This window comes from Marmota marmota, unplaced genomic scaffold, assembly GCF_001458135.2.
Source record: "Marmota marmota marmota unplaced genomic scaffold, marMar, whole genome shotgun sequence".
NCBI lineage: Eukaryota > Metazoa > Chordata > Mammalia > Rodentia > Sciuridae > Marmota > Marmota marmota.
The window spans coordinates 2,848,406-2,862,920 of record NW_026000077.1 but is presented as its reverse complement, the minus strand read 5'-3'; the positions used below and the strand labels follow the sequence as shown (position 1 = coordinate 2,862,920).

General features: G+C 35.1%; 1 protein-coding gene across 2 annotated transcripts in view; it reads left to right on the top strand.

The window, feature by feature from the left end:
- The first annotated feature begins 5,970 nt into the window (after positions 1–5,970).
- Trim33 (tripartite motif containing 33) overlaps positions 5,971–14,515 on the top strand; it is a 73,485-nt gene continuing 64,940 nt past the window's right edge. For both annotated transcript variants that reach the window (XM_048814544.1, XM_015502147.2), the window contains exons 1-3: positions 5,971–6,126; positions 6,538–6,682; positions 6,842–6,974. In XM_048814544.1, coding sequence (XP_048670501.1) covers positions 5,986–6,126; positions 6,538–6,682; positions 6,842–6,974 — 419 coding nt within the window. In that variant the 5' untranslated portion in view covers positions 5,971–5,985. The remainder of the gene's footprint in view (positions 6,127–6,537; positions 6,683–6,841; positions 6,975–14,515) is intronic.

Sequence of the window (14,515 nt, the reverse complement as noted above, 5' to 3'; positions counted from 1 at the left end):
TGTCCATCAAAAAAAAAAAAAAAAAAAAAAAGTATGCAATTCTAAAAGTAAATCGATAAGAGTGATGACAAGTTGACCATAAATGGAAAAGTAGTTTGATTCTTGTTTCAGTTATACATATATGTTTGTATACTTTATTTTGATGTTAACATCATGGGATTTGCAGTTGACAGTGTCTGAAAGCCATCTTCTAAATCTGAAACTTCCTTTTCTTCTGATAGACTAATAAATATTGGTACTGTCTTTTTTAATTTCTTTTGGTGATGTTCAGGATTAAACCCAGAACTTTGTGCGCGTTAGGCTCTGTAGCTAGCTACATCTCAGTCCGAGGTATTGTCCTTGACATGGTTTTTCCTTAGTAATCATAACTCCTTATCAGATTTGAATTACTTATGTACTGGTGGGTTTTATACAGACTCCTCAGATTCACAACTGTGCTAGTTAAGTAGGATGTACTTAAAGCCTACTCATTACATTTTGGTGAAAATACATTTTTTTCATTGAGTAATTGTATAATTTTTCATGGATGACCCACACCAGAAGCTTGAGAATCATCTACAATTTTGAATTTCTTCCTTACTGTAACTAATACTACTCCCATCATCATGCAGTCATTTATTGTGCCAGTTGATTTTTCCTCATCTCTAATTATAATCATCTATATTACTATGGAGTCTTAGTTTAATCTTATTTTGTTATTAATAGGCAATAGACCAACTTTTTAATTAGAAAGGTAGGTTAGCATAGTTTTTAAGAGCTCATTCTGTAATGAAGAAAATGTGGTTTATATATGCAATGGAGTATTATTCAGCCATAAAGAAGAATGAAATTATGGCATTTGTTGGTAAACAGATGCCACTGAAGACTATCATGCTAAGTGAAATAAGCCAGTTCCAGAAAGTCAAAGACTAAATGTTTTCTCTGATATGTGGAAGCTAGTCCAAAATAAAGCGGGGTAGGAGAATTCCATTAAAATAGAAGAAAAATCAGTGGAGCAGAGGAAAGGGTTGAGGTAGAAGGTGGAGGGATGGAATAAGGGAAGAACAGTGGAATGAATCTGACCTAACTTTCCTATGTACATATGTGAATATCCACAAGACACTAATTTTAAAAAACCTTTTAAATAAATAGGAGAAAAGTCAGTAGAGAAGAAAGGAGAGAAAGGGGAAGTACTGGTGACTGAATTAGAGCAAATTGTATTCTATGCTTTTATAATTATGTCAAAACGAATCCTAATGTTATGTATAACTAAAAAAAAAAAAATTAAAAAAAGGACTCATGTTGTAGTCCCTCACATCTTGGTTTCAGATGTTGCCTGTCCTGCCGGGCCCCCTCCACCATTTATATCACCATATGTCCTTGAGAAAGTTTCCTGGTCTCACTGAACCTCTTTCTCCTTATCAGTGTGGAGAGTCACCGAGAGTCACTGAACCTACTTTAACAGGTCTAAATGAACTAATACATATTAATTTTATAGTAAAATCTTATATTAATGTAAATGTAATTTGACCATGATTGGCTGCTATCTTCAGCAAAGCCTTCATTCTCAAATGGAAACTAGAATTCTTGAGTGAGGACAGAAGTGCAGGATATAGCAAGGTCGAGCTGGGAAACATTAGACAAGGGGCATAGGCAGCGGAAAGTAAAGTTCACATGTTTGGAGTAGTTTTTTTTTTTTTTTTTTTCGTATATTTTTAGTTGTAGTTGGACACATACCTTTATTTTTATTTATTTATTTTTATGTTGGTGATGAGGATTGAACCCAGGGCCTTGCACGTACTATGGTGAGTGCTCTACAGCTGAGCTACAATCTCAGTTCCTGCAGTAGTTTTTATAAGTCAATTTTTATGAATCAGGCTGAAAAAAATTTGTACCAGCCAGCAGAGATTTTCTTGGAATTCTTTTTTTTTTTGGTACTTGGGGTTGAACCCATGGGCACTTTACAACTGAACTACANACACTAAAAAAAAAAAAAAATATATATATATATATATATATATATATAATTTGTAGTTGGACAGAATACCTTTATTTTGTTTATTTTTTTAATGTGGTGCTAGGCGAGTGCTCTACCGCTGTGCCACAACCCAGCCCACTTTTTAAATTTATTAATTTTAGCCATTTTATATGTTTGAGAGGGTGTCATTCCACCTTTCCACATCTCTTCAGTTCTATGCAGTCATTTAAGTATACCAGTTGATTTACTGAAAGTAATTCCACTTAACACTTTGAAGACAAATTACTTTGTAGACTAATAATATATTTTGGCCTCTCGTTTTTTATAGCGCTGGGGATTAAACCCAACTCTTTGGGCATGTCAGGCAAGTGTGCTACCACTGAGTCCAATTCTGTTTTTGCCTTTTAGAAAGAGGCGCATCTCTCCCCTCATCCCCAAATGAAACTTTTTAGCAAATTGGCATTTAAAAGACACCAATTTAGAAAGCACAAGTGGGTCTCTCAGAACTTAGTCTTTGAAATGATGAAATCAGCTTAAGGGATATTTTGGCCACTAGGTTTGGCTTTGAAGCTTGAATGTCAGTTTTGTATAATGATCAGAACTCACCATGGCAATTAGCACTGAATGATAAAGCTAGGAGCACGCTCATTTTCTATACAGTAATTACTCATTCACGAATTCACTTGAAAAGTGTAAAATAGCTCTTATTTTAAATGCAGACATTTATATAATTTTAAGATTTGTTGATAATTAAAGAAGCATATAACAAAATGATCCCTAAGCAAATTTCAACTGTTTTGTCTTAGGGATCAGTCATACTGGTTGCTGTGCAATTTGTTCTTATAGATTAATTAGTGGGGTTTGCTGATGTCTTTAGGCTTGCATTTATTACCTTATGTCTCACTGGGACTTCCTTAATCTCATGTTTCTGAATTCTAAGCTTCTCTGAAAAACTTTTCAGCAAACGAGTCTTTCTTAGGTATATCCTTGTGTTTCTGATGTACACTTGGAGGGGTTTCTTCTTCACTATTCAGTTATCCTTTTCCATTTAAATTCTCTTAAAATTGCTACTTGTTGATTTGTGAGCCTTGCCCCTTTGTGCACCTTCAAGTTTTTTTTCCCAGGGTTAGTGTGTTAATCTTCTAAATTTCTTAATATTTTAATGGGGATTTCGAATGAGAAAAAGGTGAATTTGTGTTGTCAGCCTGCTAGATTAAATTGAAAATTTTGAAGAACCAGAGAGCTTGTTGAGCTTCAAAAGAAATAGAATAACTGGGATAACATTGAATCATCCATTTACACAGGAATAATGAGTACTTTGATCATATTGACATTCCCCCTACCCCTGTATTAGGATTTGAACCCAGGGGTACTTTACTACTGACCATATCCCCAGCCCTGTTCTTTAGTTTGAGACAGGGTTTTGCTAAATTGACCATGCTGGCCTTGAATTTGCTGAGGCTGGACTCTTAACTTGTGATCTTCCTGCCTAAACCACCTGAGTTGCTGGCATTACAGGTGTGCACCACTGTGTCCAGTATCTTTTTTTGTTTTTTTGGATCCTGAGGATTGAACCCAGGGCTTGTGAAAGCTAAGCAGACATTCTACCATTGAGCAACATACCCAATCCCAATTTGAGTCTGTCTTACTGTGAGCATAGACTGTTGCTCCATATTTTGTGTTCTTTAACAAAAATATTCCTTTAGTTAGGTGTTGCAAGGTTTACATTAACTTTTAAATAAAATAGTTGTATATGAACACAACACATTTATTCATTTATTTATTTGGTGCTGAGAATCGAACCCAGTGCCTCACATGTGCTAGGCGAGTGCTCTACCACCAAGCTACAACCCCAGCCCCCTACATTAACTTTTAAAATATTTTTATATGCAATTATATGTGTGTATATATACATATATTATGCTATCTTTTATAGCCCCTTATCTTTAGTGAACTTTATGTATGCTATCCTTTTTGCATCTGTTTTTCCATTCTTAGTTGAGTTCGGTTGTCCTGTCAACTTGGAAAATGATAATCTAATAGAAGGATTCTCAGGACTCAGAAAAACTGCTAGACTCCAGTTTTGTCATAGTGAAAGGATACGTATTGAAATTGGCAAAGACAAAAGGTGTCCTAGAGAAAGAAGATGCAAACTTTCAGATGTTCCCTTCTAGTGTAGTTAAACTGTGAGGTACTTAACTATCCTAGGAAAAAATGTGGGACAGTACACAGCATATTGCCAAGCAGGGAATCTCACCTGAGCCTTGGGATTTAGGGTTTTTAGCAGGGGATCAATCTTTAAGGGATGCAGCCTCTGTATAGCTGACAGCAGCAACTATGGATGCCAATCCACCCAGAAGTCAATATGAATGCAGTAGTCCTCTGGTATACTAGAACAGGCATTCTCCCTAAGTCATACTATTGGCACTACATTAAGATAAAGGTATTGTGTCCAACTACAACAAAAATAATAAAAAAATAAAAACTCTTATTCAGGCAGCCCATCCCATTGGTTCAAAGGTCATCTCCAGTTCTGAGACAGGCCTTAAGAATGTGCAAAATTTGACTAACTCAGGCCTGCCAAGCAAATACTTTCTTGCACACTATAAATTCATGTTTATTCTTTAAGACTCCAGGTGAGCATAATCTCTTTAGCAAAAAGCTACCTTCTAAGAGTTAGTCACAGCTGGGTGTGGTGGTTTAGGCCTGTAATCCCACCTATTCAGGTGGCTGAGACAGTAGGATTCCAAGTTCCAGGCCACCTGGGTTATTTAGTAAGACCCTGTCTCAAAATAAAAAGGGGTAGGGATATAGTTCAGTGGTAGAATGCCCCTGGGTTCAATCTCCAGTAAAACCTCCCACCCCCCACCCACAAATAAAAATAGTTGCTCCCATATCTTTGCCGCAGTTAATTATACGTATTTCCTGTATAATCATTCTATTTTTCTTAAAAATTTTTTATAGTTGTAGATGGACACAATAGCTGTAATTAATTAATTAAAAAATTTTAGTTGTTGATAGATCTTTATTTTATTTATGTATTTATATGTGGTGTTGAGACTTGAACCCAGTGCCTCACACATGCTAGGCAAGCACTGTACCACTGAGCCACAATCCCAGCCCTCTTTAGCTCTTTTGTAAAGGCAAGGACTATGTCATTTTCATTCTTATCTTCAATTTTATTGATACATAGTAGATTGTTGTATTGACTTTGGTGTTTTTTTAAAGTTCTTTAAACTTTAAAAAATGTTATGTTACCTCAGCAGTTTTGGTAGTATAAATGATCTTCCCACAGTAGCATAAATTAAAGTATCTCTAAACCAAGTCATAATTTGAGGTTATAAGATTGTATTTTAGTTTTCTATAGCTGCTGTAAACAAAATAACCATAAACTTGATGTCTTAGAACAACACATGTCTTACTTATAGTTCTGGAGGCTGAAAGTTTGAAATCAGTTTTAGGTTTGCCTAAAGCCAAAGTTTTGGCAGGATTGATTCCTTCCACAGGTTCTGGTAGGAGAAAATCTATTTCTTTGTCTGTTCCAGCTTCTAGTGGTCCATCTTTCCTTCATCTTCAAAGTACAACACTTTAATCTCTGTTTCCATTACCAATTGCCTTCTGCTTATCTGTAGTCTAATCTGCATGTACCTCCCTCTTATAGTATCAATTCATTACATTTAGGGCCTTTTGGGCATTCCAGAAATATTTCTAATCTCAAGGGCCTTAATCTAGTCTCATCTGCAAAGTTCCTTTTGCCAGGTAAAGTAACATTTATAGGTTTCAAAGATAAGGATTTCTTTTGGGGCCATTCTGCCAACTGCATCTTACAATAATCAAAACAAAACACTGTTTTGAGGGCATATTAACACTTGTTTTCTCTTTCCTCTAGGGTATGCCCCGCACCTGAAATAACTCTGGGTTATATTACATAGTTCTCTTGTTGCTCATTACTTTGATCTTGTGTGTGATAAATGAATGGTTTTGATCATTCACAAATTCCTTTTATTTCTTTTGAAGAATATTATTTAATGTTGCCATTTTGTGTTGTAGTTGGTGTAATACGGTGCCCAGTATGCCGCCAAGAATGCAGACAGATAGACCTTGTGGATAACTATTTTGTGAAGGACACATCAGAAGCTCCTAGCAGTTCTGATGAGAAATCAGAACAGGTATGCTTCTCAAGTTTTCTTTATAGTAATGTCTTGATATGAAAATGTAAATTATAAGAAAAATGTGTTTGGATAGTTAAGTAGTTTAGGATAGTACTGCTATAGATAGGTCTGTTTCAAATTGAAAATAAAGGATGGCTCTCTACTCTCAAACATTAAATAAAACTGAAGTCATTACTTTAAAAGTCAAGTTTTGCATAGACTTTGTGTTCTAAGCCTTAGATTTTTTTATTACTTAAATGTTTGATATATAAGGAAAAGGATTTTGTTGAAGATAAATAGATAACAGAATAATTTTATTCTTTGTATAGTGAATTAACCAGTGTATTTGAGACCCAGTTATAAAGTTTTCCCTATTTTATTTTGTAGATCTCTATTTGGTAAATTTAATATAGATCAATATTCTTTCAGGTATGTACTAGTTGTGAAGACAATGCAAGTGCCGTTGGCTTTTGTGTAGAATGTGGAGAGTGGCTATGTAAGACATGTATTGAAGCACATCAAAGAGTAAAATTCACTAAAGATCACTTGATCAGGAAAAAAGAAGATGTTTCAGGTAAGACACATGTGTTTTTAACCTTTTTCTTTTGATTCTATACAATTTTTCTACTTTTTTATAAGTTTTGGATACTAGCATCAATAAGAATTTAGAAAATTAGTCAAAATTTTTATTATGTTTAGTTAAAAAACTATTTTTTTTTAAATTTTGCTACAGAGTCTGTTGGAGCATCTGGTCAGCGCCCTGTTTTCTGCCCTGTACACAAACAAGAACAGTTGAAACTCTTCTGTGAAACATGCGATAGATTGACATGTAGAGACTGTCAACTATTGGAACACAAAGAACATAGGTACAGAGGTCATACTCAATTATTGAGTGCTTAAAAATTACTTATTCTTCTTAAAGCAAATATTGACCCCCAATTTTGTCCCTTAGCATTTTAAATCTAACTTTTGTGTGTTTTATTTCTTAAAGTAGTGTGTGTTGATTGATGAATTATTTGTTTTCATGTTCATGTCTAATTGACTGTCTTATGAATATTTGTCAAAATGTATCATTATGTAGGGTTGGGTTTGCAAGAATGGAATTATATTATTTATTTGTCGTTCCTGTGGTTCAAATAAGCTATTTCCAACTGTAACGTACTTAGATTATGGATTATAATCTGTAAAGCAATGTCCTCATGGATGGTTAACTGACATTCTCATAAATACAGCTAATTGATATCTAACATCAAAGCATAAATATAGATTTCAAATTAGATGTGTTATTTGCAGGAAACTTAGGGATTTATAAACAGCCAAATAAATACAAGCACTAAGCTTAGTTATTCTTTTAATACACAACTTTGTATTTTAACCATATTTTGTCTTGAGAATTAGTAATATTTATTCACTCGTCATAAGTCCCTTTCATCTGAACTGTTTGAAACTGTACTGAAAGTCTTAAGTCAGGTATATAAGAAAATTCTTATAAATTTTCCCACCTTCCATGGCACCTGTGTATTACAAGTAAAAAAGATTATTTAGTCTATCCATAGTCTAGAATTTTTGAACATGTTTTTATTATGTTTAGTTAAAAAACTATTTTAAAAAAAGATTGTTTCAAAGAACAATATTTCTAATGGATGGAAATAAGTTTTATGAATCTATTGTCAAGAAAGGTTAGGAGAAATTAGTTTAACCATACTTAGGTTGTGTGTATGTGTGTGTGTATGTATATGTATATGTCCCCAGGCCTCACTGTGTTGCTTGTGTAGGCTGGCCTTGAATTTGCAATTCTCCTGCGGCAGCCTCTTGAGTAGCTGGGATTGTAGGTGTGTGCAACTGTATGATTTCTTTAATGAATTCATTCATGTTAATTGGATCTGATAGTCCTAATTGCTAATAATTATTGCATCTTTACTTTGTGTCAGGCACCCCCCCCTCCAAGTCTTTTTTATTTTTTTTATTTTGAGACAGGGTCACACTAAGGTGTTGAGGCTGGCCTTAAACTTGAGATCCTCCTGCCTCAGCCTCTTGAGTCACTGAGATTGTTATAGACATTCGACACCACGCCCAGTTTGTGCCAGGCACTTTTCTGAATGTTGAATGCTCCTTTAATTCACAGCAGCTATTCATGAGTTATGTACTGGCATTATGACTGTTTTAAAGGGAGACCATCTCCCCACAGAAAGCTTTAGTGGTCTGTATAGGGTCCCATAGTAAGTGCTAGAATCAGGATTTAAGCACTCACATTCAGGTTTCAAAACTCTTCTTAATCTCTGTGCTCATTTTCCCCCATATGGTATATAAAGTACAGTAGATAGAATATCTCAAATTTGATTGTAAAAGGAAATGCTTTTTGTTCTTTTTTTAATGGCAACTTTCACTACTCTAAAAGAATACTTACTAATCCTGTATTAGCCTTAGTTTGTTCTGTTCAGAAATGTCTTATTTTACCTGGAATGTGGCTAATATTTTACTTGAAGTGACTAATCTTATGGATGCCTTCACCTTTAGGGACAAATCCTATCTGTCTGTCTATTTATTTATTTAGTTGTAGTTGCACAGAATACCGTTGTTTATGTGTGGTGCTGAGGATCGAACCCAGGGCCTTGCACCTGCTAGACGATTGCTCTACCACTGAGCCATAATCTCATCCCCTAGGGACAAATCTTACTGATTATTTTGAAATGGTCTCATTAAGACATTAGATTACCTTTCTCAGAGATGTAGTGAGGTATTTTTTTTGAGCACTTACATTCCTTTTTTTTTTTTTTTTTTTAAATTCTGGTTTGTTATATGACAATGGAATGCATTACAATTCATATTACACTTACAGAGCACAATTTTTCATATCTCTTTGTATACAAAGTATATTCACACCATTCATGTCTTCATACATGTACTTTGGATATGCTATCCATCTCATTCCACTATCATTTCTAACCCCATGCCTCCTCCCTTCCCCTCCCACCTCTCTGCCCTATCTAGAGTTTGTGTATTCCTCCCATGCTTCCCCTCCCTACCTCACTATGAAACAGCTTGAGGCTGGTTGTTTTCAAGAATCATAATAATAACCATTATTTATTAGGTGGTTAGTATATGCCCAATATTGTTAAAACACCATGAACTAGATTTTTTTTTAAAGTCATGTTTATTGAGATTATAATTTATATGTGGGGCAATTTACTCCGTTTAGTTTTATAGTTATATGAATTTTGATAACACAAGTGTAAAAAAGACGGCATATATGGATATATAGTACTGTTGTCAAGATACAGAATGTGTTACCTTGTCCTTTACTTATTTTTTTAATAGAGAAATTAATTTTAATATATTTCCATTTAACCCAATGGATTGCCAACATAATTTGTAAAAAAAAAAATAATTGTTAGTAAGATATTTTATGTCCATTTTTTTTGTACTAGTAATTCTTTGGAATCTAATATCTATTTAACACATAGCACACTATACATATACATATTTTAAATATTCAGTGGCCTCATGTAACCAGTGGCTGCCATATTGGCTCTTTTCTCCATCTTTCACCTTTTGGTAAGACATATGCTGTAGGCTGCCTGATAAGTCCCCTTGTTATGTGGTTTCTTGTTGAGTTCCATCAGAAAGGGACACCAAAGAGATGAACTTAGAATATTCAAGAGTAGAGCGAGGTGTTTTATACTGTGAGTTGGTTTCTACATGCTTTTGGTGGGAATAACTTCAGTTAGGTCACCTTCTCCTACAAATTTTTTATAATGGCTCTCATTTCACCTCTTACCTCTCCAAGTTTACAGGAGGAAAGGTGCTTCTCAAAATTTGTTAGATACCCTCAACCTTGCCCTTACCTTTATAATTACCTTATTAAACAATTTTTAACTCTGATTGATTTTTTTCATCCTTGAATCTTGAATAATGGATTTTAAATTATAAGAGAGTAAAATATACCTCATCTCCTATCATAGGCAATGTAGATACACATACCAGCTTAATTATATATTAAAATATAACAAAATCCTAAAACTTTTAAAGAACATATATGTATAACTTTGTGAAGAGAAATGGAAAACAAAAAATATGAAATAAACAAAAATCTGAAAAATTAGATGATGTTGTTAAATTTTTTTGTGTAAAATTTATTAAAAAGTTGAAAGAGACATGAATTGTATTACAGGTTATTTTTGTTTGTTTTTGATATTTAGCTTGACCTTTTCTCTTTTGGTTGGCTTTTACTTTATTGTAGTTATTCCCGTTGCAGATTTTCATTGTTGTTTTTTATTTCCTCCTCTTGGGATATTTTGCCAAGAATGTTCTGTAGTGCAGGCTTTCTTGTTGTAAATTCTTTTAGCTTTTGTTTATCATGGAAGGTTTTTATTTTATTGTCAAGTGTGAAGCTTAATTTTGCTGGATATAAGATTCTTGCTTGGCATCATTATCTTTTAGAGCTTGGTATATGTTGTTCCAGGATCTCTTAGCTTTGAGAGTCTGTGTTGAAAAATCTGCTGAGATCCGAATTGGTCTTTTCTTATTCTGGATGCTAGGCATTTCATTTTAATGTGTCTTGGTGTAGATCTGTTGTAATTTTGTACATTTGGTGTTCTTTAGGCCTCTTGTATTTAATTTTCTAGTTCATCCTTCATGCTTGGGAAATTTTCTGCTATTATTTCTTTGAAGAGATTGTGCATTCCTTTGGTTTAAATCTCAGAACCTTTCTCTATCCCAGTAAATCTTAAGTTTGGTCTTTTGATGTTATCCCATAATTCTTGGATATTCTGTTCATGGTTTCTTACTATCTTCACTGTGAGGTCAACTTTAGTTTCAAGATTGTATATTTTGTCTTCATTGTCTGAGGTCCTGACTTCCAAGTGATCTAGGCTGTTGGTGATGCTAAGTATTGAGTTTTTTAATTGGCTTATTGTTTCTTTCATTTCAAGTATTACTATTTTTTTCCCCAGTATCTTTATCTCTTTCTTGAAGTAATCTCTTGCAAGTTGTATTTGCTCTCTCATCTCTTTGTTGGAGTGATCAATTTTTGCCTGTATCTACTCACTTAGGTCGTTTTTTTAATTCCCAAATCATTTTAGTTATGAATATCCTGAACTCCTCTCCTGACATTTCACCATCTATGGATTCTATTGTTGTAGTATATTGGTTTGTTTGGGGCACTTTCCTCCCTTGTTTTTTCATGATGTCTATGAGTCTTCCTCTCTTGCAGTGTAGATCTGAGATATTTTAGCTTCTGCCCTATTGTCTTTTAGTGTCTCTATAGGTTACTAATACCTCACTTTTAATGGATAGATCAATATTACAGCACTCAATGTACCCAACGTGTAGGCATATATCAGTTACCTTCTATTTTTACATATACAGTTTTGTTGCTAATCAGAAATGATGAGCTTGGATATCTTCTACCTTATAGTCAATAGGTTTGTATAATGGTTTACAGTTTCTAATTGTAGAAGAGGGGTTTGGGGGATTGGCTGAGATGTTTATGAAGTAGGATGTGAGAATATGGAGGTATTAGATTATATGACAAGTGAGAGGGATAATCATAAGAAGTTGGCTGTTAGTAGGAGAAACAAGAGATAGGCAACCCCATGCAAGACTCCCTGTTACCTCAGCAACAGGATAACTGTTAGCTCCCCTAGTAGTGATACCTTTGGTGCAGCCAGCACACAGGGACCTTGATGATGTCTTATCAGGTCCTTATTGTTGTCCCTTGATAAAAGCGGTGATACCCAGTTTTGTGGTGGTGGCAGCCTCAAGCTTATATGTACCTCTCCTCTGGGTCTTTGGGCTACCGTGTGGCAGGCGGGCCTCTTCTCCAGGTTTCTTATATAGTATTCTAAATTGATGGTGACTGGCAAGAAGAAAAGGAAGATGTTATACTTTTTCCCATGAAAAATAGCTTTGTTGGGCATGGCTTAAACCCAAGGGGAATAAAAAAGGAAAAGAAAGAGTAGTTTCAACTACCTCCATCTCAAAGTTTACTCTGATCCTTCCCTTTCCTTCACTATATTTCTTAATTCGGACTTAGATATGAGTAATAATCTATTGATGTGTCTACCTGAATATGGGAAAAAGTAACCTTTTTCTCCTTTTATGCTTAATACAGGACCCCAACCATTTGTGTGGATTTTTTCTTTCACATTGACCAGTTCTCTGATACCAGCTGGAATTAGGAGTCTGTCTGGAATTCAGAATCAGATCCCATTGGTTAAGAGTCTAGTCCCACAGACTACCCACTTCAGATGCCATTTGTAAACTGATGAGACTTGGGTTTGCTGGATCATTTGCTAGAGTGACTTGCAGAACCCAGGGACATCCTTAACCTACTACTGCTGATTTATTATAAAGGATATTTTAAATAATACACATGAACACCTCAAAAATGAGTCACATAGGGAAGAGCTTCCAGTCTCTTTCTGTTCTAGGCTTGTTACTGCCTACACATTCAGCAACCTGGAAGTTTTCAAAGTCCTGTCTTAAGTTTTTAGGTAGCTTCACTGTGTTATGGACAAAGACATCGACCATTTGTAATCAACTCAACCTTCAGACCCTCTTTTCTTCCTTTAAGCTTAGAGGGTAAGACTAGAAGGTCTAACCCTCTAATCATCTGGCTGGTTTCTTGTTGGTTTCCTTGGCTATCCTGGACCCCAAGCAATCAGTCATTAAAAAAATCAGCATATTAAAAACTCTTACCACTTCAGAGATTCCAGGGTTTGTGGAAACTGTGCAGAAAGTGAAGACAACAATTATTTGTAAACTGGTGACTTGGGTTTGCTAGATCATTTGCTAGTTATGTTCCAAACATAGTCAAGGAGGTACTACATTTTTTTTTTTTTAAGAGAGAGAGAGAGAATGAATTCTTTAATATTTATTTTTCAGTTTTCGGCGGACACAACATCTTTGTTTGTATGTGGTGCTGAGGATCGAACCCGGGCTATGTGTTGTATCATAAAATCATACTTTTCTTTTTGTGTGTATTTCTATCATATTTTTCTTGGATATATTATTGGCAGAACTCATGTCATTTGACTTAAATAGCTCAGGTTCTTATTACTATCAGCAGATTTATAACTGGTCTCTCTGGTTTGAGGTTTGCTGTGTCAAATTCATTCTGTCAGTATTGCTCTCAGGATTATTGTGCTGAAGTATAGTGTCCCCAAAAAGCAGCAACAACAAAACACTGCAGCGTTCCCCTCACAGTCAGAGTTCCAAGTTTTCAGCATAGCATACATTATTAATTTAACTAGCATCTTTCTCCTTTAAGTATTTTTTTTTAATATGGGGCTTTGCTATGTTGCCTAGGCTGACCTTAGCCTCACCCCTCCCTGCTACCAGCATCTTTATCATCTGTTTGCAAACACCTTTTCTACTACCACCATCATTCTATTTCCTCCTCTTCTCCTTTTCCTCCTCCTTCTCTTTACTACTACTTCTCCTTTCTTTATTTTCATTGGTACATTACAATTATATATAATAAGACCATCTTCACTGTTGACATTCACTGAAAACCCACATTTAAGGGGAAATAACATGCCTTTTGAACTGATTAATTTTTACCTTCTTTAGCAAGAGTGGTGGTTTTTTGTTTATTTATTTTTTATGTGGTGTTGAGGATTGAACCCAGTACCGCACATGTGAGAGGCCCTGCACCTGAGCCAAAACCCAAGCCCAAGGGTGGAAGCTTTTTAAGGATGCTGTCTATTTACCTTGGAACTGCTGTCCATAAATGATGTAACTGTTGATTAATAGAGAGCTGTTTATTAGTGTATAGTAGATCCTTAGTTGGTTCCAAAGCTAGCCTTAGGGGGAGGAGGGGAAGAGGATACCTATTTGTAAATGTGAAGAGTACCTATTTGCATTCTCTTGGTTGTGTGTTCCTGTGTAAACTATTTCCATTTTACAGGGAACTGTTCTGACACTGCCTTCCTTAATAGAGTGTTGTTTTACATCATCGAAGACATGGGTATTTCAGGCTTGAGGATTATTTTATATCCTAAAGTCATCTTTCACCCTCTCCCTGTACTGAAGATTAAACCCAGGGCCTTGAATATGCCCTTCCACTGAGCTACATCCCTCAACCTTTTTTTAAAATTTGAGACAGGGACTTAGTTGTCCAGGATAGCCTTTAACTTGCAATCTAGTCTGAGCCTGCCAAGTAGTTAGGATTATAAGTGTCTACCACGGCCCAGTCATACATTCTCAACAAATGCCCAAAAGCAGGCAATATTTTCTCAGATGATGTATATTGTATCATAATATCCAGAAGTTTTCTGTTCTAGAATTCTCATGGTTGCCTGTAGATGGCACTTACAGTCTTTTGTTAAGCTCTAGTTGGCATAAGTATATTTTGCTGTCACTTCTAAAATCACATTTGAATGTGGATCATAGTGGCCCAAAAGTA